Source organism: Psammomys obesus, unplaced genomic scaffold (genome assembly GCF_907164565.1).
Source record: "Psammomys obesus unplaced genomic scaffold, mPsaObe1.curated_primary_1811, whole genome shotgun sequence".
Classification (NCBI taxonomy): Eukaryota; Metazoa; Chordata; class Mammalia; order Rodentia; family Muridae; genus Psammomys; species Psammomys obesus.
Genome location: NW_026585690.1, coordinates 4,844,291 through 4,871,555, shown reverse-complemented (window position 1 = coordinate 4,871,555; position 27,265 = coordinate 4,844,291). Strand labels below are relative to the sequence as shown.

Sequence of the window (27,265 nt, the reverse complement as noted above, 5' to 3'; positions counted from 1 at the left end):
ATCAAAACACTAGCTTAAAGGTTATTTTCTCTGCCATAGAATTTTATTTACCCTTTTTATATATTTTATTGCATTTTATTTTTGTTAATTTTTATTTTTTATATTAATCACAGGTTATTTACTTTGTATCCCAGCTTTAGCCCCCTCCCTCATTCCCTCCCAATCCCACTCTCCCTCCCTCATCTCCTCCTTGCCCCTTTCCAAGTCCACTGCTAGGGAATGTCCTCCTCCCCTTCCATCTGACCCTAGCTTATCAGGTATCTTCAGGACTGGCTGCCATGTCCTCCTCTGTGGCCTAGCAAGACTGTTCCTCCCTCAGCAGGGACAAATAAAGGATCCAGTCATTGAGTTCATGTCAGAAATAGTCCCTGTTCCCCTTACTAGGGACACACTTGGTTACTGAGCTACCATGAGCTACATCCGAGCAGGGTTTCTAGGTTATATCCATACATGGTCCTTTGTTGGAATATCAGTCTCAGAAAAGAACCCTGTGCCCAGATTTTTTGTTTCTGTTGCTCTCTTTGTGGAGCTCCTGTCTGCTCCTGGTCCCACTATCTCCCCCTTCTTTTAGAGGATTCCCTGAACTCTGCCCAAAGTTTGGCTATAAGTCTCAAAATCTGCTTTGAGTCACTGCTGGGTAGAGTCTTTCAGAAGTCCTCTGTGGTAGGCCCCTGTCCTGTTTTCTGTTTTTTCCTTCTTCCAAAGTCCATACCATTTGTCTTTTGAAGTGAGGATTGATCATCTTACCCAGGGACATCCTTCTTGCTTAGCTTCTTTAGGTGTACAGATTCTAGTATGTTTAGTCTATATTACAGGTCTAGTATCCATTTATAAGTGAGTAGATATTGTATGTGTCTTTCTGCTACTGGGATACCTCACTCAGGATGATCTTATCTAGATCCCATCATTTGCTGTAAATTTTATAATTTCCTTGTTTTTAATTGCTGAGTACTATCCCATTGTGTAAATGTACCACAATTTCTGTATCCATTTCTGAGTTGAGGGATATCTGGGTTGTTTTCAGATTCTGGCTATTATAAATAAAGCTGTTAGGAATATGTTTGAAGAAACATCCTTGTTGTGTACTTGAGGATGTTTTGGATATATGCCTAGAAGTGGTATGGCTGGATCTCAAGGAAGCAGTATTCCTAACTTTCTGAGAAAGTGCCAGATTGATTCCAAAGTGGTTGTACAGGTTTACATTCCCACCAGCAATGGATGAGGGTTCTCCTTTCTCCACATCTTCTCCAGCATGTGTTGTCACTTGAGTTTTTACCTTACCCATTCCGTTTTGTGTAAGGTGAAATCTCAGGGGTGTTTCTCTGCCATTTGATATTCTTCTATAGAGAATTCTCTATTTAGTTCTGTACTCCATTTTTTAATTGGATTACTAGATTTGTTGTTTTTTTAACTTCTTGTGTTCTTTATATATTCTGGATATTAGCCCTCTGCCAGATAGAGGGTTGGTGAAAATCCTTTTCCAGTCTGTTGGCAGTTGTTTTGTTCTGATGACACTATCCTTTGCTTTACAGAAGCTTTTCGGTTTCATGAGGTCCCATTTATTGATTGTTGCTCTTAGAGGCTGTGCTGTTGGTGTTCTGTTCAGGAAGTAGTCTCCTGTGCCAATGAGTTCAAGGTTGTTCTTCACTTTTTCTTCTAACAAGTTTAGTGTGTCTGGTTTTATGTTGAGGTTTTTGAGCCACTTGGACTTTAATTTTGTTTAGGGTGATAAACAAAAGTAAACTTTAGTTTGTTTAGGTGATCTATTTGCATTTTTCTACATGTAGACATCCAGTAAGACTGACACCCTTTGTTGAAGATGCTGTCTTTTATCCATAGTATAGCTTCTTTGTCAAAAATTAAGTATTCATAGGTGTGTGGGTTTATTTCTGGGTCTTCTAGACATTTTTTTAATTCTCTATATAATGCACAGAACTCTCTTTCTTTCTTTCTTTCTTTCTTTCTTTCTTTCTTTCTTTCTTTCTTTTTCTCTGTCCCTGAGTTCTAGGACTTATAGATTTGGAAACCATTTTTTAATCTTTTTTATTAATGTGATCTTCTTTAATATGATGTTTCTGTGTACAAGGTACTGTTTCATTTTGTTTCAGCATTCTCTAAAAATAATCAACACTTGGATTTAAATTATATTTATTCATGAAACATTTGTATTTATCAGACTAAAGTTTGTGTCAGTGTGTGTAGAACATTCTTTTCTACCCTATTAAATTTATTGCAGGCAGTTCCTGGCACATAATTCAAGTGATCATAGTATATTCAGCAAGCTGTCTAATGCTAAGAGCACCTTATAAAGTACCAGATTGCTTATCTGTCTTTCATGTCTCACCACTCTCACATCTTCATAGAAAACCAATAGCACATGTGGATTCTGAACTCTTTCTCCTGCCAAGATTTTATATGATCATTCCAGGAACCATATGGAATTGAACTTGGAAGAAACAAATGAAAAGATAATATGCCATCACTTTGCAACTTGAAAAAGCAATTCAAATTAGCAATAAAAAATAAACAAGCATAGAATAAGAGCAAAGATATCAGTTACTACTGTCTTTAATAATGCTTTTATTCCTTGAGAATTTCACACACTGTATTTTAATATTTATCCCTCTCTCACAACTTCTCCCTTGTTCTCCTCTATCTCCTTACTCCTCAGCTTCATATTCTTTCTTTAAAAAAAATCTGCCTAGTTTGAACTAGCTGATTACTTCTGAGCACTGGGCTTGCTCTAGATTGTGGTCCATATCTCAGGTGTCACAACACTTAAGGAAACTGTCTTTCACTCTCCCAGCAGCAACTGAATGCCAATATCTCTTCAGGTATGGATGTGACTTTGTGCCTATCCACAATCATCCATTCTGGAATTTTATCTAACTGTGGCTAATGTATGTCTTGTTCATGCTTGTCACAGTCTCCATAAGTTCATATGGGTATTTGTCCTGCTGTCTCTGGAAGTCATCCATCACCTCTATCTTTAACAATCTTTCTGCCTTCCTGTTCTGCATAGATCATTAAGCCTTGAGGAGAAGGATGTGATGTAGACATTACGCTTAGGACTGAGCATTCCTGAGGTCTTTTATCATCTGCACATTGCACAGTTGGCAGGTTTCTGTGTTGATTATCATCTGCTGCAAGAATTTTCTCTGATGAGGGTTGAGAGATGCACCGATTTATAGATGTAGCCTTGTCATTATTCTACCAGCCAGACAAGGAGATGAAGAGTACTTTGTCAGGTTTGGTTCTGTGATACATAGTGGATTAAGAGAGATAGGAGTGCACAGAGGCAAATGCACTTAGTCCCAGGGCCATGTTCATGCATATAGAGATGTATGCAGCCTTTTCTGTTATTTTCTGCTTTTTTTGTATCACAAACAAATCTCTGTATTTCCCAAGAATGTTCAAGGGCTTGGGAAAAGGAATTAGAGAAGTGAAGGGAGGTGGCCTGGAGCAAAACAGGAATTGATGAATTAGAAATATCTTGATGAGGGATGAAGACTACAATTATCTGTGGTGTTTATGGATTATTGTCAGGGATTATGCTGGTTTGGTAAACTAGTGGTTGTAGATTGCTACATACTAATCATGATTTTACTAGCCCTGAGTAGTTAGATAGGTTGCTATATTAGGCATACTACTCTTGTTGAGTAGATCATATACCCAATTAGAGAGCAGTTAGTTGCTGCCTGCCAAGGGATGTGCCATACTGAATCAGTACAGTCATCATAACACCCTGGCCACTGATGTGTTTTATAGTGTCATAGTTGGGAAAGACTGTTGGTTGCCTTCCTCTTTTAGATGTTTGCATGGAGTCTTCTTAAAGCAAGGAAACTACTCTTCTTCTCATCCCTAAAGTCACCTCTTATTTGTTATTAAGTCTTTTATTTTTCTGTATCATGCATATAATTTGTGTCAACTGTTTTGCTAAAAGACAATTTTACAAAAGACAGAATACTATCATTGGCAGACTAAAAGTAACTTGCATGGTAAATGAGTTCTAAAAAATAGTGATAAAGTTTATTTTACCACTCCTAGGTATATATCCAAAGTATGCTCAAGTACACAACAAAGAGATTTGCTCAACCATGTTCGTAGCAGCTTTATCCATAATAGTCAGAACCTGGAAACAACCCTGATGTCCCTCAACTTGGGAATGGATACAAAAATTGTGGTACATTTACACAATGGAATACTACTCAGCAATCAAAAACAAGGAAATCATGAAATTTGGAGGCAAATGTGGGATCTAGAAAAGATCATCCTTAGTGAGGTATCCCAGAAGCAGAAATATACACATGGTTTATACTCACTTATAAGTGGATATTGGACATGTAATATAGGCTAAACATACTAAAATCTCTACAACTAAAGAAGCTAAGCAAGAAGGAGGACCCTGGGTAAGATGATCAATCCTCACTCAGAAAGACAAATGAGATGGAAATGGAAAAAGGAGAAAACAGGAAACAGTACAGGAGCCTACCACAGAAGGCTTCTGAAAGACTCTACCCAGCAATGTATCAAAGCAGATGCTGAGACTCATAGCCAAATTTTGGGCAGAGTGCAGGGAATCTTATGAAAGAAGGGAAAGATAGTAAGACCTGGAGGGAACAGGAGCTCTGCAAGGAGAGCAACAGAACCAAAAAATCTGGGCACAGTGTTCTTTTCTGAGACTGATATTCCAACCAAGGACCATGTATATATAACCTAGAACCCCTGCTCATATATAGCTCATGGTAGCTCAGTATCCAAGTGGGTATCCTAGTAAGGGGAACAGGGACTGTCTCTGACATGAACTCGGTGGCTGGTTCTTTGATCACCTCACCCTGGGGATAAGGGAGCAGCTTTGCAAGGCCACAGAGGAAGACAATGTAGCCAGTCCTGATGAGACCTGATAGGCTAGAGTCAGATGGAAGGGGAGAAGGACCTCCTCTATCAGTGGACTTGAAGAGAGGTACGGGAGGAGATGAAGGAGGAAGAGTGGGATTGGGAGAGAATGAGGAAGGAAGCTACAGAAATCAATAAACTGTAATTTATATAAAAAATAAAAATTTCAAAAAAAAAACAGGCATATACAAACAATATTCCATCTTCAAATAGATGTGGAATGTATGTAACTGGACAGAAACTGGCTCTTCATTTAAGGTCCATGAAGCAGTGACTCATGATCACTGGTTCTGCTGTATAGGCTTTTCCCACCTACTCAGCCTATACCTGTGTCTTCATGAGGAATTCTTTCCTATCTTATGCAAAAAAGAGAGAGAGCCTTGAATATGGTTACTAATATGCAAGAATCACCTAAAAGTGGATAACTATGCAATTTCACTACCATTTTTTTATATTCAGAAAACTTACTCCACAAATACACGATTATGGCAGTTTTCTGTGCTCACTATATTCCCCACTACTCTAAGCAGCTTTCTTAGATATGATTGAGAAACAACAATTTAAAGGCTCAGTTATGCTGCTAATCGCAGTAACTTGAAGGGTCACAGAAAGATGCTTCAGAAAGCTGTTAACTCTCTGAAATGGTGCTTTAGACATTGTTTTTCTAATGTAAGGATTTGGGGTTCCAAATTTATAAAGGTGAAAATGAGGGAGGTCCCTTTTATCTTTGTGCTTCAAGACCTATTGGTGAAATTTTTGCTTACTTTATGTCCTGCTGGCTTAAAAATTATGTTTCCAAAAATAATAACAATTCCCCCAGGTGATATATCAATTATTTCATTGGCCTAGAGACTTAGCCCATACACCTTTAACTCTATGTCAACAGACCAAAAAGAATGGTATGGTTTGATGGTCTCTATCAATGTTGAGTACCAAGAGTAAATTAGATTTTGAACTCACAATAGGAATACAAAAAATACATGTTGAATGTGGGTTATCCATGAGAAGTTCTCAGTTTTATTATTCATTATGACTAAATGAACAAATAACTCTAACAACTCAGTGTCAACATGCCTTAGAATGATCTGAACAATTCAGGAATGAAAGTTTAAAGTGCCTTACCAGATAAAGAATCAGAACAAACTAAACTGCTTACTAAAGAGTGAGAAAACAGAAAATGGAGGAAATGGCTGTCAAGAGTAACTAAAATTAACACATTATAGAACCAACACAAAGTTTGTTATGAGAGCTTTTCATAAACAAGGTTATATCTATATTTATATCTATAATGAACAGACATCTTTGGTTATTTTCTTACTGCCTAAATATGTTACATATACAGACTGAGGTTTTAACCATGTAGGCAATTATTTATTTTATGTTGCAGTATAACATGAAAAATCATAAAAAAAGTAAATGTAGCTCAGAAGTTTTGTTTTATCTCATAGAGAAGGATTTATCACATTTTTGTTTATGGGTAAGATTCATGTGTTTGGTGGCTTTACAACTTTGTAATTTCTTTGTTTGGAAGTTAAATATGATTTAGAGAGAAATTATTGATATCAAGTAGACAAAAGCTGTCTTTTACTTCACTAAATCTGAAACCATTGCTAGGGTGGATCAAATGATTATAAATGACTAAAACAGAGTTCAACAGATGTAATACTTGAGTTCTTGTGTTGACTGAAGTTTAGCAAAGCAATATCCTCTTTCCTTCTATGTTTGACCTATTTTCAGAAGGTTGAACAGGTTGGAGTTCTCGTTACCTTCCCCCTTCCCATGTAGTCATTCTATGTTGCATCTTGAATTTTTTTCAAGAGCCAGAAAAATTTTTACATTCAAAATTAACAATGCCTACTGTAGGCTTAGATTTTTAAACAAACCTACTTTATTTAGGGTTTTTAAACACTTCTACCTCTCTTCCAACCCACTGGCCAGAAGTAGGGGAAAAAGAAGGTTATTAGGAAAAGGGGATTGTAGACTTTTAGAAATAGTTCCTTGGGAAGAGTCCACTCTTCTTTGTCTAGATACCAACAGTTGAGTCCAAATGGCAACACCAAACAGCAACAAAAATCAGCATTATTTACAAGTCAGTGAAACAAGTCACTGAAAGTCACAAGACTCAGTTGGATTGCCCTTAAAAGTTCTCTGGAACGTTCTTCATTCTCTGCAAAATGAAGTGCTGAAGTATGAAGACCAGCAAGACCAGCGCAGCAATGTTGATTCAAAAACCATTGTTTCACTGTTCATGGAGATAGTAAAATACAGGTGATATGAAAGAAGGGAGGAGATAATGGGTTTAAAGGTGTAAGTAGGGAGATATAAGAGTTTGTGAGGTAGGGAGTGAATTAGCCAAAACTAAGAATGTATGAAAAAGCCTTATGGAAACCCACTACTTCTTTTTTGTTTTTGTTTTTGCTTTAAGGAGTTCAAATGGAAAGTCTCTATAGGCTGCTCCCAGGAAATACGGGTTATTAAATAAATTCACAGTGTCGGTTTAGGATACTTCCTCATGAGTCATGGATTTTAAGAAACAAGTTTTTAAGTTTTTGAGAGACAATATGCTCTTTTCATTGTTCTTGTTTCTCTCTCTCTCTCTCTCTCTCTCTCTCTCTCTCTCTCTCACACACACACACACACACAAAAAAAAAAAAAAAAAAAAAAAAAAAAACATTGTAAAACCCTGTTATTGAAGACATCTTATACTTTGGCTGTAGAAGTGGAGAAATCAATCTCAGACCAACCAAGAAATCTCTACCCTGCTAGATAGCTTTCATAGTCTTAGAAGGTGCTATTTATGCTTCTGGAGAAGAAATAACACAGTCACACCCAGAACTGAACCCTACATACAACAATCCTGACCTACCAGAGAAGATATGGCCATTAGTGTAATAGTGGTATAACTGTTAAGGGGTAACCGACAACTGCTCTCTGAACAGATCCGAGGCTGCTCCACAGAAGGGAATTCATGCCAGGTACTGTAAACCTGTAAAGCGGAAAGCCAAGAACAGAAAACATCACGGAAGTGGAGGCAATAAGGATTTAAGAGCTGGGGAGTGGGGGTGGGAAGAAATGTTGTAAACTTACAGCAAATTCTGTGACTTGTACAAGATGTACACAATAGTTAAGTAAGTCAAACTTCCAAAATAGACAAGAGAGGGTTCAAGGAAGCTCTACCCATAACTGAGGGGCTACTGTTGTTCAATAGATGCTGGAAAGAGAAAATTATTCTTCAGCAGTTTGGCCATAGGTAGGTTTTCAGTCCTCCAGTGTATGATACCAAACTATGTACAGATGGGCAACATAAAATAGACTTTGTGGGTTATTTTAAAAGAAAAAGAAGACAAAAGAGGACATGAAGTTGGGAGGAGAACATCTAAAGAGAGTTCCAGGGGTGTGAGAAAAAGGAAATGGGGCTGGGTATGATCATATCACTATGCATACATATTAAATTATCAAAGAATATAAAACTTTTAAAAACAAATAAATATAAAATAAATATTATTTTGATTTGGTTTCAAATATAACTATAGTAGCAACAAAAAAAAAACTGTTTAATGCCAAGTTTAGAAAAAAAGTTTTGTGTCTTGTTCTTGTTTCCAGTTAGCAAAGTTCATTTAATAGTGAACTCTCTTCACGTGACATCTAAGCAGTGAGATTAGAAAATGGACTGATCTCAAGACAGCAATGACAATCTCTTCTTTCATCGTTCTCCTGGAGACATGGCAGGTGTAGAGAGGACATAAAGGAAGCCTGACTCAGCATAATTTAATACAGGTATAAGCAAAGATTACAATTAGAGACTGGGCTATCAACATGTGCTGGACAAAATATTTACTATGCAGTAGACTTTTCAATTACGTTATTACATGAAAAAAATTTAAATATCTCTATGATAAATAATTTACATACAATTATTCACCTGCCTTAAATATGTACTTCTATAAATTTTAAAAGTAAATTTACAAAATTGTACAATTCTCACTTTGCCCAACTGTATTCCTTTTTATGGAGTTCTGCTCAAGGATTCAGCAAGGTAAGAAGTCAATCAGTTAGTTATCTTTTTTTTTTTAAATCATATTGTTCCCCAAACTAAGCCTAATTTTCCATGAACTGAGCACTAAGCTGAATCCCACATGGACAGATTAATATCTAGAAATGCTGATGCAATCTCCCATATTGTGAGCTGACATTCAGTATCTCTCCAGAATTCCTATTTGAGTAATGGTTCACCTCATATCTTATGAAGAATTTAGCTTAGCCAGGAATGGTAATCTTGGTCTTGAAAAGGACAGATTCCATTTTCTTATCATTTATTAGCATATTCTGAAAAATTTTGACCATCCATAGATGAAAGACTCCCTTAGGACTTAAATACTAGGAAAATAGGAAACTAAAACAAAATAACATTACTGAACCATCTAACACTGAATAGGTTTCCTTATAAATTTAGAACTGGCTCAGAACTATGTACTTATTATATTATGTTCAGTTGATATGCCTAGGAGGCCTGCTCATTTTTCAAGGGAAATGAAGGAGCAAATGAAGTAAATAAAAGAGTTGTTGGGGAAGACTTAAAAGAGTGGAGAGAGGGAAAACTGTGGTAGGTATCTAACGTATGAAAGAATAAATATAGAAAATTAGAATTGGCTTTGTCACCAAATGTTGTCATACAACTTCCTGTCTGCATTTAACAACCAACCGCACAGCCACTGGCAAGCAGTTCTGGCCCTAACAGGCTCAATTTATGTTAGCAAGAATATTTCTGCTTTACAATTCTGTGAGAAAGAAAATTTAGTTAATGCAGACTTCCCTCTGAATGAAAGTCTCCGGCCTGCAGAAATGGCTCAGTGGTTAAGAGCACTGGCTGTTCTTCATGAATTCAATTCCCAACAACCACATGGTGGCTCACAACCATCTATAATGAGATCTGGTGCCCTCTTCTGGTGTGCAGGCAGAACACTGTATATGTAATTAATAAAAATTTGCTTCCTTAAACAGTAAGTTTTTAGGAAATAAAACATAATGCTTTTGTCTTGAAGAAAATAGCAGAAGAGTTTACAGTCTTCTGCTTAACCGTGGACATCAAAATCATGGGGCTACATAAATTCAATTCATCTCCATTTTTTTTGACATATGTAACTTTGAATGTAGACTTCGTTCTGAATACACTTATACACTTTTCTTCATGCAAACCTCATAGCCCACTTCCAATAGACGCTTCCATAAACACTTCAGCTCAGACTTGAGGTTATTTTTTGCTACAAGGTGCACTGTTTTTGTTTGTTTACTACACTCACAAATTTTCTCCTCTTGTAAATGATTTACATATGGGAAAAACTTTTAATAATTTTGTATTATCATTATTCATCATGCAAGCACCAAAAAGTATAGCTCATTGGAATGTTTTATATAGAATGCTTGATTTAAAGAATTCTCAAAGTTCTTAGCTTTAGTTTTATAAACTTTTTCACCAACAAACATCATGATATATGTTACATGGATTAGAATAAGTGAGGGAAAATGGCATTAAGAGATTATCAAATAGACCACGTGCCTGTGACATATTTACCAAAACTGGGCATTCCATACATACTAAAAGTTTATTTTATCTCAAAAATAATGGAACAAATGTGTAAAAGTTTAGGATTAGTTTTATTAATAAGAAATGTGACATACCTATCTAGAGTTTAAAGTAGAATAATAAGATGAGATTATGTTTTAAAGATAAGAAAAATATCTCTGGAAGAGATATATAGAATGTGACTTCTAAATTGCTACATTATAATGTTAACCTGAAAAAAAAAAATAGAGGCCTTAGGAATTGATATGAAAACTTCATTTCAACCAGAATAGCCTGGAAGTTAGGAGAGGACATTTCAATAGAAAGAACACAGTAATCAGATGTTGAACAAGAATATTAAGTATTCAGTAGATAGATGTTGTATGGCTCTTATGTCTGCTTGTACAAAAGAATAAAAACACACAAAGGAAATTTGCATGGGGAAATAGAAGAAATGTTGGCCAACGGGCTAGAAGAGCTGAGAGTGCTTCTCACATGGCTTACTCTCAGGACAGACTTCTGAAAATAATTTGGTTGGTTTTTAAAGTTGAGGCTATGCCAAACCTCAGAAGCCTCTGCTGGAACAGCATCTGACAAAAATTTAGTGGAGCAGTTTATTTTGATTGACCCGTAATAGTTTTATATCACACGTAAACAAAAGCCATCCGACAATTTCAAACTAACTTACTATACAGCGAAAGGTGTGTCCTTCCCATTCAAAGCTGTTTTTAAGAAAAGGAAGGCACAAAAAGATTTCTTCCATGTTTGTTTCTGTAGGAAGCCTAAGGATTAGACATTATTCAAACTTATCCATAAATGGATTGAGACACAGGAATAAGTTGTGCATTTTCTGCTGCTCTTGAACTTTCTGTGGCCTTGAGAGGACTACACAACACAAGACTATGAGTAATTGCTGAACTGATAACCCTGGCCAGCTGCTAATTCTGATCTGAGTGATAAGCTGTAATTATTTTAGCTAATATTTGTTTTAATACAAAAGGCAAGAGCGATAACCTCATCTTATTAAACACGTGGTTTAAATACTTTTGCTTGAAAATAAAGAAACCACACATGATATTTCAATACGTGAAAGAGGAACATTGGCTGAACAATTGAGTGTTGAAGTCTGAAGAGACAGGAAGTGCTCTGTGTTCTCACTCTGCTGCCTGGGAAGGACAAACTGCCTCCCCTGTCCAGTGCTTACTCCCAAATCTGGCTCCAGTAAGGAAGAAATTGAGCAAGTTCTCAGACAAGTTTGAACTTGCCAGAGCCCATAACTTCTACTTCTCCTCTGTCAGTACTCCTTTAGAAATATAATAATAATAAACAATATTTAGAGAAGCTCTTTTGAAGGGAATGAATTCAAACTGTATCATCTTTCATTTTTAAGCTATTTATGACAATGCAGCTATACTAAACTAGTGAGATAAGATGGCTTAGATTGAGCTATTTTATCTTCAGTCAAGTAACTCCCACAGAACCTTCTCCCAAGACCATGGTGAACTGGCTTGGATTTTCCACTCTAGTCAGCAGGCAGACTTGCATTTGAACTGTGGGTCTGTCATTTAAACACTGTGATGGATAACAATTTATTTAACATTTTGAGCTAGAAGTAGGTTTTATAGCATAATTTCTTCATGGCATTTCTAGAAGATTGAATCAAATTGTATATTGAAAATGGTAACCCAAACTCTTCAAGGAGCAGACATTTTTAACAATTCTTATCTAAAAGCATTATTAGGACCTCTCCTGCATTAGGATCCCAATAGGTTTACAGAGTGATCATTTCTATTTGTCTACACAGGATCAAGGAAGAAGCTGACATTCCCTCAGTGAAGTCTATCCAGCCACAAAAGGAAAACCCATAGAGTGGTTATAGATCATTTATATTTGCTTCTTCAGCATGCAGGAAAACTACAGTGGAGAAACTCTGCTTTCAGCCAAAGGAATGATAGCCAAAGAGGGGGAAGAACATCCATGTTAATGCGGGCTCCTTATTGCTTCTTTTTTATTTTATTTTTTATTTTATTATTAGTTACATTTTATTAACTCTGTATCCCAGCTGTATCCAGCTCCCCCATTCCCTCCCAATCCCACCCTGCCTCTCTCATCTCCTCCCTGCCCCTTTCCAAGTCCACTGATTGGGGAGGTCCTCCTCCCCTTTCATCTGATCCTGTTTTATCAGGTATCTTCAGGCCTGGCTGCAAAGTCCTCCTCTATGGCCTAGCAGGACTGCTCCTCCCTTGGGTTTGGGGAGGTCAAAGAGCCTGCCATTGAGTTCCTGTCAGAAATAGTCCCTGTTCTCCTTACTAGGGAAAACCAATTAAATCACACATTGATCCCAACACCTTATTGCTTCTTGTGATGATCCAGGTCCTACCTGGGCTACACCATCAGATACAAGAGTTGTGTCATGGGAAACATGCATCCTTAGTTCAAAAGTTGTGTAATTCTATGGCACTTACATAAATTATTTTCACTTTCTGAAAACCACATCACAGTGTAATAGCCAATGTAAATAGAATGCTATATTTTTTTTCTAATTAGGGATTTTTCAATAGACTTAAAATTTTCATGATGGATTTATGATGCAAACAAAATGAACAACTGAACTTTTAATTTAATGATGGTTCAGATTATATTGACTTTGATTTAATGTAATTATTGGTGTATAAAAAGTTATTTTTTCTTGTTTCATCAATAAAACACATTCCTATTGATACATGGAATATAAATATAGTTAGTATGTACATATATATATATATATATATATATATATATATATGTAAAGAAAATTCAAATGAATTTTCTCTGAATCTCTATGTTAGCATCCTACCACCCATATATCTGAATAAAAACAGTATAAATATTCATGTGCACCAATGTATCATATATACAATATAGAATATATTTTGTTTCACTACATACATTTTGAAAGAGATTATGTCCTTTATACGTACCTCCAACAGCATAGAAAATCATGATTTAAGTATCAAATGAGCCACATGGAATCATTTTCCTTTTTTCCCCAGTATGTACCATTCTACTTATTGTATGCCTGTTATTGTTTTATACACATATTTGATCTCATCATACCAATTTTATATCTGTATTGTATTTTGGATCTGAAATGTTCTCCATAGACCCATGTGTAGAAGAGGCCAGCCTTTGGTGACAATTTAAGAAGTGGACCCTAACAGAGCTAAACAGAGAATTCTCTGTAGATGAATATCGAATGGCATAGAAACACTTAAAGAAAAGTTCAACATCCTTAGTCATCAGGGAAATGCAAATCAAAACAACCCCGAGATTTCACCTTACACACATCAGAATGGCTAAGATCAAAAACTCTGACAGTACATGCTGGAGAGGATATGGAGAAAGCAGAACCCTTCTCCACTGCTGGTGGGAATGTAAACTTGTACAACCACTTTGGAAATCAATTTGGTGATTTTTCAGAAAATTACCAAAAGAATAGTGCTACCTCAAGATCCAGCTATATCCAAAATATACTCAAGTATACAAGGACATTTGCTCAACCATGTTTGTAGCAGCTTTATTTGTAATAGCCAGAACCTAGAAACAACCCAGATGTCCCTCAGTTGAGGAATGGATACAGAAATTGTGGTACTTTTACACAATGGAATACTACTCAGCAATTAAAAACAAGGAAATCATGAAATTTGCAGGCAAATGGTGGGATCTAGAAAAGATCATTCTGAGTGAGGTATCCCAGAAGCAGAAAGACACACAAGGTTTATACTCACTTATAAGTGGATATTATACATATAACATAGGCTAAACATACTAAAATCTGTACAACTAAAGAAGCTAAGCAAGAAGTAGGACCCTGGGTAAAATGATCAATCCTCATTCAGAAAGGCAAACGGGATAGACTTCAGAAGAGGGAGAAAACAGGGAACAGGACAGGAGCTTACCACAGAGGGCCTCTGAAAGACTCTATCTAGCAGAGTATCCAAGCAGAAACTGAGACTCATAGCCAAACTTTGGGCAGAGTACAGGGAATCTTATGAAAGACCCAGAGGGGACAGGAGCTCCACAAGAAGAGCAACAGAACCAAAAAATCTGGGCACAAGGTTCTTTTCTGATACTCCAACCAAGGACCATGCATGGAGATAACCTAGAACCCCTGCTCATATGTAGCCCATGGCAGCTCAGTATCCAAGTGGGTATCCTAGTAAGGAGAATGGGGGTTATCTCTGACATGAACTCAGTGGCTGGCTCCTTGATCACCTCCCCCTGAAAGGTGGTGGCACCCTTCCCAGGCCATAGAGAAAGACAATCCAGCCAGTCCTTATAAGACCTGATAGGCTAGGGTCATATGGAAGGGGAGGAGGACCTCCCCTATCAGTGGACTGGGGGAAGGGCAAGGGAGGAAAAGAGGGAGGGTGGGTGTGACTGGGAGGGGCCAAGGGAGGAGGCTACAACTGGGATACAAAGTGAATAAACTGTAATTAATAAACAGAAGAATTGGACCTTAGTTGGAGAAGGTAAGTTTTGAGCATGCCCTTGAAGTGAAATTGACCACAGCCTTTTTCCTCCCTCTTTCACGCGCGTCACAGTCAACTCTGCTGTGCATTCCTGCCATCCTAAAAGAAATAATTATAGGTCCAAACTTCCAAACCTGACCCCTGATACAACATTTTTTTTTCTATCTTTCTTCACAATTGTAGAATCTTACAAAGTGGTGAATAATAGAGTGAAAATGTCAGTCTTCACATGGGACAGTAGTGTTCTCTGCTAAGCATCTTGAAATATATTCCTACCGTCCATTGCTATACTTGAATAGCTTCCTTATCCTCAGCCTTACTAGGTAATTCTTTATGCTCATATATATATATATTAATTTAAACGTCCTTGGCTAACGTGTCCTAAGCACAGAGTTCACTCAGACATTATTGTTGACAGATAATCACTGCTATCACTGCTTTACATTCCATCATTTTTTTTAAAATCTTTACCTTGTTTGAATTAATCTGAATGTTCCCTACATTTTAATTTTTTATTCTTAGCTCATAGCAGTACTTTTTAACTTTAGCAGTCTACAGAAGGCATGCGCCATTTGTAGAAAGTATATTGTTAGGGGTGGGCCTTTGAAGGCTGTACCTATCCCTTGTTTCAGCTGTGTTCTGTCACTCCTTTTCTCAGTATGTTCTCTGGGGATTTAGAACCAGCATCCCATTAAAATATAAAATACATCTTTACGCTGTTGACTTTGTCTTAGAACTACTTTTCTTAGTGTTACCTCTTAACCTCACTCAATTTCTAACCTGTCACAAAAAGTTATAGAATTCTTCGAATAATCACATCTTAACTTCATTTGCTGTGAATTCCATTACTTCCTATGAGTTTGCATTTTTTCAGAGGTATAGGGAACGGTGTTAGGCCTCTGCTCCTGTTATTATCGTTTGACTCGTTGCTTTTCTATTGGCTTGTAATTGCTCACTGTTTGCTTTAGTTAGGTGATTGCATCGAAGCCATTGCGTGGTGAGTTGCATTCCGCAGAGAAGCTGCCCAATCAGAAACTCCAGACAGCCAGTAATCATTAGCCAGCTCTCTTTCACCACCTTCTTTACTTTTCAATTGATGCAGAAAAGTGATCACAAACTTCTTAAATATTTTCTTCATATTTACACCAAAATTACAAAACATGTACATAGTTATGTACAAAAACCCATTTGGTGTTAATATATAAAATAGAAGAAAGTATCCATGCCACTAGTAGAAACACTCCTCCATCTCTTTTTAATTGCCTATGGATTTTTCAAGGATAATTTCAACAATATTGTAGGAAAAGAAAACATACAAATACATACATGAAAGTTCTTTAAAATTTTGAGTATGTTTTTTTTAAGTCTCCAAGTAGAAAGAGTTTGAGAAAAAATGAATTATGTCATTTTTTTAAACTAGCGTATTGACTCAATACCAGCTTACTAAGAATAAAAATTATACTCATTAGCTACATAAATTATTTATATTGTTATTTCATGTTTTTATGCAAAGAGGTAAAATGATTAACTGTTGTGGAATATGCCACATGAGCAACCACTTGTTTGGTTATGCAGGGTGTGGCTGCCCTCTCTTGGTCACGATTAGTGTTAACAGCTGGATTGTTCAATAACTTTATTTATTTATTTTTACCTAGACTGAAATGCAACATACATCAGAAATAATTATAGTTTCATGAGAGTTGGCTTTATTAATTGAGCATTTTCTACTCAATAAAAGTGAATTATTCCATTTTATTTTTCTTCCATTCAAATTGGCATCTAAATTCAATGATATATGACAATCACAAAATTAATTGAGGGATAGTTGCTTAACAAATAAGTTTCAAATGTTTTGCATGTCATAAAACATCCATAGTAAAAGAATTCACAACTTAGAAACTGACTGCAATAACAGGAACACAAAATGTCACAGGAAACAGGGGAAAAAACAACCAGGATACAGAGAGGAAGAGCAATGGTCAGATAGAAGAGTTTCAACCTCCATGTTACCGTTCCCAGTGCATGACTAAAACTTGGTAGATGTGGGTGAGGGGGAAGAGAGTTCTATGTTAGCTTTCTCATTTAGAGGTCAGGTCATTCTTCACTCCATGCTACCATGCACATACACACAAACCACCACAATGATTTCTATACTGCTAATGCCCTTCTCTCGTGGTTCCTATAATGGACTGGAGTTCTGAGCTGAGCTTTAGACAAATCAGAATGGATGCTGCTACGTGACCAAAATCTGTGTGTTTTGGGATCAGGTGTTTACCTGGCTTTTTCAGAGGAAGAAAGCATCTAGAACATTAGCACAGAAACTTGCCTTCCTGCCCTCCCTGTTGTCCAATGGTCTACAGTAACAACAATGGGAAACTCAAACTTTTGAGTCCTGTGTATTTAAACTACCTTCAGAAAATTGCTTAGATTAGATGGTGATAAGTGGCACAATGGACAGTTCAGCTAGGTTTAAAATGGAAAATCTTATATCTCAAAACTGAGGAAAGAAAGAAAGAAAGAAAGAAAGAAAGAAAGAAAGAAAGAAAGAAACAAAGAAACAAAGAAACAAAGAAACAAAGAAAGAAACAAAGAAAGAAAGAAGAGTAAAAATGCCATAAGAAAGAATACAGGTAAATACATTTACTTATGATTGATTAAATATTAATGTGAAATTATCATTAAATATTCTTAAGAAAAACTGCTAGAAATCAATTCATAGAGTACAGCTCTAGTTAAACATTTAACAGGGTATTATAAGGGATTAAAACCTCACTGACCACCAACTGACCCCCCAAAATAAACATCACTATAAACAGACTACCATGAAGTTTTATATACATATATAATCATATATAAAATACGTAATATTTACAATACTAATGGTAGACATTTGTTTTTATAAGGTTGCTTTCAACCTATTTGTTGCTTTCAACAAATGACTAGAATACAATGCATATGTACGCAGATGTATTGCTATCTGGGTTGGGGGCATGGAATAGTATATATTAAAGATTAAGTCTCTGTGTTAGCTTATGTAGTAAAAGTTGATTACGTGGACACCCAATGTAGTGGTCAATTATTAGACTCTAATGGCTCTTACTATATTCGACCACCCCACCCCCCAAATAATGAAGACAGAGACATAGCGATTTATTAAAACAATTTCCTACACTAGTATGACTATTAGCCAGCTGCATTCGCAAGTTACTTGCCAGAGTCGTCCTTTCAGCTCTGGATCTGCTCCATCAGGGCGTGTCCTCTTTCTCTATCTTCTTCCTTCTCTTTTCCTGGGCCCTATGATCCCCACCTGAGACCCCCCCAGCCCCAACAGAAGCCCTGCCTTCCTTTATTTTGCCCAACCTTTCTTTATTTTAACCAATCAGAGACTATTAAAAGTTACACAACACCACTTGGTGAACGTGAGAATGTGCATGTGAGAACTATATCCAGATCTTGCAGGCCAGTACTTAGCATCTGAATACACAGAGCCTCAGCCCCACCCCAGTAATCTGAGGCAAGTAAGGTTGGCTGTTATATTGTTCTCTTAAATGCATGTGAAACAAACAGGCTGAGTACACAGTACAAAGTCAGGCTTAAATAACCTTAAGATGTTTTATTAACTTAGCTGTCAGGCATGGCAAGAATTCTGGTCTTTTTGAATGTGAGAGATAGTTTTGTAACAACATGAAAGAGATAGTTATAACGATGCATCACCTTAGATTACCTAAAGAGAAACACCTTTAGTAACACTGTGTGATTATCACTGTACCCCAATCTTACTTTAGTTTCAGTTTATAAGTTGTGTGTTAAGAATGTAATAATTTGGGCAGTAAATCTACGCAAAATGAAAAAAAAAAAAAACATACTTTCGATTTTAAACATTTAAGGCTTGAAATGATAAACTTTAAATATCTTAGAAAATTGGAGTAAGAAGGATAGCTAAGCATACACCTTTACTTACTTTGGCTCCTCTATTAATAGTGAAATCCAGAAAAATGCTTTTCACATTCATCTGCTCCCCTTCTGCCAATCTGAAAGCCACAAAATTATGAAAATTAAGAGGATGAAAATACACAGAGCAGATGCTGCTGAATTATCTGGGGGGGGGGGGAGTTGTTTCACACCCCTAGACATGTGTCTGTCTTCACATAGGATACCCAGTCACAGAGGAATCCAGAAGAAGCTCTAGTCTGCACAAAGCAGAACTTGGCAGGATGATGTGCTTGTGGCTACTGCACTTACTTAGTCAGAAGGTAGATCCAAACTCTAAAAGACTCTGGAATTACATCCTTTCCCTCTAGGCAAATGCTGAGAGTGAAATTGAAGGGACTCTAGCAAGCTGAGCATGGCCATCATGGCTCTGCCAGGCCTTGCCTTCTCCCTGATCCCCTCTGCCTGGCTAAAAACATTATTACATTTCTAAAGCTAGCCACCAAGGTTTTTGTTTGTTTGTTTGTCTGTTTGTTTACTTATTTGATCACTTTCTTCTTCTAAGGCTGACTACCAAGGTCCAGGTATCATAGTATTGAAGTCCAGCCACCACCACCCCCACTTTGGCCACCTTAATTAACATGCCCAATCAAAAATTAAACACCTCATCCTAACAGAGGGTTTCACCCTTCACCTTTATAAACCACCATTTGCCTGTCAGCCAGGTCAATCTTCTCTCTATCCTGAAGCAATCTTTTGTCCCCTAAAACAAATATCCTTTCCCTCTCTCTCTTCTTCGCAGTCTTCTCCTGTTCTCTATCTCCTATCTTTGTCTCTTATTCCTTGCTCTTTGTCCCTCTAAGAAAAAGAAATACTCTTTTTTTCTGAGAAGTTGGTCTTGGGATTCTTTTTTTTTCTTTTTTTTACTAATTACACTTTATTCATTTTGTATCCCCCCATAAGCCCCTCACTCCTCCCCTCCTGATCCCACCCTCCCTCCCCTTTCTGCATGCATGCCCCTCCCCAAGTCCACTGATAGGGGAGGTTCTCCTCTCCTTTCTGATCTTAGTCTATCAGTTCTCATCAAAAGTGGCTGCATTGTCCTCTTCTATGGCCTGGTAGGGCTGCTCCCCCCTCAGGGGGAGGTGATCAAAGAGCAGGCCAATCAGATTATGTCAGAGGCAGTCCCTCTTCCCATTACTAGGTAACCCACTTGGACACTGACCTGCCATGGGCTACATCTGTGCAGGGGTTCTAGGTTATCTCCATGAATAGTCCTTGGTTGGAGTATGAGTCTCTGGGAAGTTCCCTGTGTTCAAATTTTCTTGTTCTGTTGCTCTCCTTGTGGAGTTCCTGTCCTCTCCAGCTCTTACTATTTCCCACTTGAGCCAACTTCAAGGTACCTACAGAAACTCCATAGAAACTAAGAGGAAAAATTACATCAAAACTGGAAGAATACAACTCTAGTACTTTCTGGTTGCAGTAAGAAAACTGAACTTACTTCATTGAACAGAGAATAAATTCTTTAAGGAAAGTAACATGATTGTATATCACACAGTTCAGCTGTTAGTTGTACACTATACATAAAAATGATGTTGCATATTAAATAGTAGTGGTGTAAAGTATATGCCATCATGTACTACTAACAAAAGATTTTTGTTGTTTCTTTGAGTTAGGCTATGTAGTAAAGGCTCTTTTTAAAAATTTTTTGAATAAAATTTATTTATTTATTCACTTTACATCCTGATTGCAGCCCTTCTATCGTCCCCGCCCCCCCCCCCCCATCACACACCTCTCCCCATTCTCCCATCTCCTTCTCCTCAGAGAATGTAGAGGTCCCCCATAGGTACCAACCCACCCTGGCACAAGAGATCGATACAGAACTAGGCACATCCTCTCCCACTGAAGCCAGGCCAGGCAAACCTGTTAGGGAAACAGCATCTAAAGAGAGGCATTAGAATCAGAGAGGGCCTGTTCCAGTCGTTGGAGGATTGACATGAAGACCAAGCTGCGTATCTGCTACATATGTGCAAGGGACAAGATGTGCAGGGACAAAGATGGAGGAAATGGCTAACCAAAGACTGGCCCTACTTGAGACCCATCCCATAAGAGAGAACCAGTCCCTGACACTCTTAATCTTATTCTGCTGGATAGGAGCCTAGCATAACTCCTCTCAGATATTCAATCCAGCAGCTGAGGAAAACAGATACAGAGACCTACAACCAAACATCAGACAGAGCTTGGGGAGTCCTTTGGAAGATCTGGGTAACAACTGAGGGAGCCAGAGGAGTCAAGGACTCCACAAGAAAGCCTACAGAGTCAACTAACATAGACCCTTGGGGGCTCATAGAGACTGAACCAACAACCAAGCAAAAGGTTAAAACACTTAGAGTTAATTCCTGGGGCTGGGGCAAAATCACAAGACCACATTCCTTTCAGAGCAGAGGGCCAGCCCAGAGGCTAAGGCAGAATCACCAGACCACATTCCTTTCAGAGCAGAGGGCCAGCAGCAGTCCCTGACCCAGATAAACCTCAGGGTGTGACTGGAGTCACATATCCCTTATGAAAACCTGGACTTAACAGGGAAGTACTAGAGGTCAGATGTCCCCCAGGTAGCCAGGCCTGACCATTTGCAGCCTTGGCTCCTAAAAACAGAGCAATCATTTTAAAGGTCATCTTCTCTAGAGACTACCTTATTACCCAATCCTGTAAAGCCAAGGCTTATACTACCCCGCTTGCATATTTTTTTTTCTTTTAAAAACCTTGTTCTCCTGGAGCCAGGGATCACTTGCTCCTTTGTCTTTGTAAAGGATGGCCACCTGGCTCAAGCTTGTAATAAAAGACCCTCATGTGTTTTGCAACAGAGTCAATTCCTGTAGGTCTTTTGGGGGTTCGCGAACTGGGTATAACACAAGGAGTATGCATGGACTGTACCTCGAACCCCTGAACATATGGAGCAGGCTCTTCTTCAGCTCACGGAGATGTACTTGCTGAGATTACAAACATGTGTTACCACAGCTGATGAACAGATTTTTTTAAAGGCTAATAGAGAGGTGCAATTATTGTTTAACTGAATTGACACAATAGCAAACTTCCTTCTAAATATCTATGCTTATCCACATAGTCAGAAGTTTCTCCCAGCCTTAATCAGAGAAGCCTTTGGACACAATGAACAGTAGTAAATGCAGAGACTGCCTTGCTGCCCAAGATGCCTCGAATAAGCGGTGGTTATCAGCCCAGCTCTAAATAAGATTTATGCCACATCCTCTAAGGCTCCAGGAACATCATAGAAGAGGGGGGTGGTGAGAGATGAAAGAATGAAAAATTAGTTTATGAGCTCTTGGTTTAAAGTTTAAAGCACAAGCCTGAACAAAGGCCAGACAAGTGGAAAAATGTCCAACCACCAGCAGGGAGGAACCAGCCTTACAGTATGCTTTCCTGCCCACTAGAGATACTGTTGCTAGGAAACTGGCCCAGATCACCCCTCACCCTCTCCCTTAGGACAAACAAATGAGGGAAGCCAGAACTTTAATGGTTTTAGGGCCTTCCTACAGTTAATCAGTTCAAAATGCGACATCCCCTTTTGTGTTTCAATCAATAGATATTTGCCAGGCTGGAATTCTCTTGCTTTGAGCATACTGGGAAGGACTGGGACCTTTCAATCACCCTCCCACCCTGGGGAGTAGAGCTGGGGATATCAAATGCCGTGTGGGCTGTGCCGGTGAGCTCTAGCGTGTACTGAAAAAATCCTCATGTGTTTTGCAATGGACACAACTCCTGGTGGTCTTTTGTGGTCTGGTGAATCAGGCACAGCAGTAGTGGGAAGTATGAAGATCCAGAAGATAAGGTGAAGGAATTACCATTGCAAAAGTTATCTTACAACAACTGCAGTTGCCTGTGCTGAATCACACAAGTCTAGTTCTATTAACAGCAAGTCAAGGAAGGCAGGAGTGAGGGCAAGCAGGGATGCCTCTGGACCAGACAAAGGCAGCAAGCAGTAGGTGTTTCTGCAGAAATTGTTCTTAAGGAGAAAAGGGGAAGTTGTGCTAGGTAAGTTGGTAAGTCTTGCACGAACAGTTTAGTCAGTGTAGTCAAATAATGCATTGGTGGAACTTGGTGTTTTGATAGTTGGCCCTTGGAGTTTAAGTCAGACACAAAAAAAGCAGCCAAATAAGGGAACAGAGTTTGCTGTGTAACTTTAGGAATGTAATCTAACAGGTTAGCAAGGGCAAGAGGGAAGGAGAAAGAGCAAAACCTGCCTGTGCCATGTTTCCCATGCTCGGGCCTGTGTTTGCCATGCGTATACCTGCTACAGCCCTTCAGGCTATCCATAGATTTTGAAAGACAGCAAATCACTGCCTTTAGTTTTGTACCCTCTGCTGATCCCAAAAGGCTCCAACAGAAAGCTCCACACCCAGGATCACACAGATGACAGCAACTAGTCTCAGTAGGACAAAAGACGAAAGAATAGACATGGACAAAAGACAGACATGGGTGGAGAAGGGAGAGTGTACACGGTAGCAGTGTAATGGGAGGTGGGAATGCCTACTGCGCATTGCGCATTTAACTAGTAAAAACGTTCTTTAAAATAACATTTCAGGATAAACTAAAGTGCATAGAGATTGTAACTTGAATAGCTGTTAGAGAAGAAAAATATAAGTAAAAATTATAATAAGTTCAAGTAAAATAGGTTAAAAGAAAAGATAGGTCAAGATATAAGTAACATAAGAAAGAGTGCCAGCCCTAGAACAAGCTGGCTCAGTAGGTTGAGGAAACAAGCATGTGTGAGCACGACAGGCTGGGGTGAACCGTGGAGAGGTTGATGGTAGCAGGAGAGAATGGATCCCAAAGTTTGTCTCTGATATCTACCCATGCTGCTGTGTGCAAATCTCCTCTCAAACACATGCTCATTCTACAAAATGAAAATTAAATGTTAAAAATAAATGAGAATACATTATATATATACATATATATGTAATGAAAAGGATGGAATAACTATTAGCAATTGTTTATCCATTAATTATGATAGATTAAATGAGTAGCATAGAGATAACTGTAATCAACAAATAAGAATAGAAAAGGAAAAGTCCTGTTTTACTTTTTAACATTTCTTTATTGATTATTACATACTGTTCTTAGACTTTTATACAAATTAAGTATTAGTACTGTGGCCTAAAAAGAAATGTTATAAGCAACTTGCTCACAAAATAATACATCAAAAGGAAATGTCTATTGAGTATTGATAAAACTATTAAACATCCAAACTCCAGGTTTTGTGTCTGGTGAGTCTCCTGACCCCTGGCTCACCAGCATCTTCCTTAGTCCCCAGACCAAGCCCTGGTTACACAACCAATAAGCCAACCTAGTCTGGTGAGTACTCCACATCAAATTCTCTTCAGTCCCCAGACCTACTCCTGACCAAAAATCCTGTGCACTGGCCAGTCTTGTGACTGCCACCTGCACAAGAGCCACATGGTGAAAACACCAGGTGACAGACCAACTACAGGTAATTAAGAGCTGGGCTGGTAAGAGATAGAGAATCAATTGTCTCCAGGAATGTCACCCCCCAGGAGGTTATGCAAACTCAAGCCATCAGTCCTTAACACACACACACACACACACACACACACACACACACACACACACAGAGAGAGAGAGAGACAGAGAGACAGAGACAGAGACAGAGACAGAGAGAATAGAATCAGCAGGAAATAGAAAAAGAAAGAAAGAAAGAAAGAAAGAAAGAAAGAAAGAAAGGAAGGAAGGAAGGAAGGAAGGAAGGAAGGAAGGAAGGAAGGAAGGAAGGAAGGAAGGGGATCAAAGACCTCAACATAAAACCAGATACTCTAAATCTGTTAAAAGAAAAAGTGGGGAACAGCCTAGAACTCATTGGTACAGGAGACAACTTCCTGAACAGAACACCAACAGCACAGGCTCTAAGAGCAACAATCAATAAATGGGAACTCATGAAACTGAAAAGCTTCTGTAAAGCAAAGGACACTGTCATCAAAACAAAACAACTGCCTACAGATTGGGAAAGAATCTTCACTAACCCTTTATCTGACAGAGGACTGATATCGAGTATATACTAAGAACTAAAGAAGCTGAAAAGCAGCAAACCAAGTAATCCAATTAAAAAATGGGGAACAGAGCTAAACAGAGAATTCTCGACAGAGGAATATCGAATGGCAGAGAAACACTTAAAGAAATGCTCATCCTCATTAGCCATCAGGGAAATGCAAATCAAAACGACCCTGAGATATCACCTTACACCCATCAGAATGGCCAAAATGAAAAACTCAAGGGACAACACATGCTGGAGAGGTTGTGGAGAAAGGGGAACCCTCCTCCACTGCTGGTGGGAATGTAAACTGGTACAACCACTCTGGAAATCTATCTGGCATTTTCTAAGACAATTAGGAATAGTGTTTCCTCAAGACCCAGCTATACCACTGCTAGGTATATACCCAAAGTTTGCTCAAGTACACAAAAGGGATATTTGCTCAACCATGTTTATAGCAGCTTTATTTGTAATAGCCAGAACCTGGAAACAACCCAGATGTCCATCAACGGAGGAATGGGTACAAAAATTGTGGTATTTTTACACAATGGAATACTACTCAGCAGTCAAAAAGGAGGAAATCATGAAATTTGCAGGCAAATGGTGGGATCTAGAAAAGATCATCCTGAGTGAAATATCCCAGAAGGAGAAAGACAAACGCGGTATATACTCACTTATATAGACCTATAAGATATGATAAACATAATGAAATCTATACACCTAAAGAAGATAATCAAGAAAGTGGACATGGGGTAAGATGATCAATCCTTGTTTAGAAAGACAGATGGGATGCGCATCGAACATTGACAGGAGTCTACTGAGCGCATTTGAAAGACTCTAACTAGCAGTGTTTTCAAAGCAAAGACTCATGACCAAACCTTTGGCAGAGTACAGGGAAATCATAAGAAAGAAGGGGAGTTAGTCTGATGGGGAAAGGCTAGGAGCTCCACAAGGACCAAATGTATCTGGGCACAGGGTCTTTTCTGAGACTGACATTCAAACAAGGACCATGTATGGATATAACCTAGAACCTCTGCTCAGATGCAGCCTGTGGTAGCTCAGTAACCAATTGGTTTCCCATAGTGAGGGGAACAAGAACTATTTCTAACAGGAACTCAGTGACTGGCTCTTTGACCTCCCCACCCCCCAAGGGAGGAGCAGTCCTGTTAGGCCACAGAGGAGAGCTTTGCAGCCAGTCCTGAAGATACCTGATAAAACAGGATCAGATGAATGAGGAAGAGGTCCCCCCTATCAGTGGACTTGGCAAGGGGCACGGTGGAGAGGAGGGAGGGAGGGAGGGACTGGGAGGGAATGAGGGATCGGGACACGGCTGGGATACAGAGTTAATAAAATGTAACTGATAAGAAAAAAATAAAATTCAAAAAAAAAAAGAAAGGAAGAAAGGAAGAGAGAGAGAAAGAAAGAAAGAAAGAAAGAAAGAAAGAAAGAAAGAAAGAAAGAGAAAAATAGAAAAATTTGAGAGAGTGTTAGGAAGGACATGGAAATAACTGGAGGAGAGAAATGACGGAGTGGGAATGAGTATTCATGTACTAACATCTCAACAAATAACAAAATAAATATTGAAAAGAAACAATTCTAAAGTTTCTGTAATCCTGGAAGTGGTATTCTTTTATAGTCCAGTAGAGGGCACAAAACTCAAGGCGTGTAAAAGAAAGTAGTCCCCATCCACAGCACTCCCAACCTAACCCCCCAACAAACACCCCAGGCCTTCCGTCCTGCGTTCCCAAACATTCAAATTCAACCTTCAGAATATACTTCCAAATTCACTTGTGGGACATGCCGCAAATTTATTTTTAAAAATGCAGCATTAGATTTGGAGAACAGGTTTGGTTTCTTTTTTGTTTGTTTTCTTTTGTTTCTTTTTAAATTCCAAACGGAAATATTTGAACTCTGCATTTGAGAAAGCGTTGAAGCTAAATGATAGGAAAGGGTTGAGGAAAACAAAGCATAAACTGCCATTTCAAAATTCACTTCCCTCACATTCCTCCTCCCCTCACGCGTGCGATCTGAGAACTTAATCCTATCTATGTTCTACAGAAGCTGGTAGATTTTCCTAGCAATAGACTTATTTCTTTTTTTTTTCTTTTCTTTTCTTCTTTTTCTCTTCTTTTCTTTTTTCTTCTCTCTCTTTCTTTTTCTCTGTCTCTCTCTTTTTTCCTTCCTTCCTTCCTTCCTTCCTTCCTTCCTTCCTTCCTTCCTTCCTTCCTCCCTTCCTTCTTTCTTTCTTTCTTTCTTTCTTTCTTTCTTTCTTTCTTTCTTTCTTTCTTTCTTTCTTTCTTTCTT

The 27,265-nt window shown here is 38.3% G+C and overlaps 1 protein-coding gene across 1 annotated transcript in view; it reads right to left on the bottom strand.

The window, feature by feature from the left end:
- Positions 1-2,970: 2,970 nt before the first annotated feature.
- Csn2 (casein beta) overlaps positions 2,971-27,265 on the bottom strand; it is a 78,399-nt gene continuing 54,104 nt past the window's right edge. The window contains exons 8-9 of the mRNA XM_055595538.1: positions 7,763-7,882; positions 2,971-3,210 (exon numbers count right to left, since the gene is read on the bottom strand). Coding sequence (XP_055451513.1) covers positions 2,971-3,210; positions 7,763-7,882 — 360 coding nt within the window. The remainder of the gene's footprint in view (positions 3,211-7,762; positions 7,883-27,265) is intronic.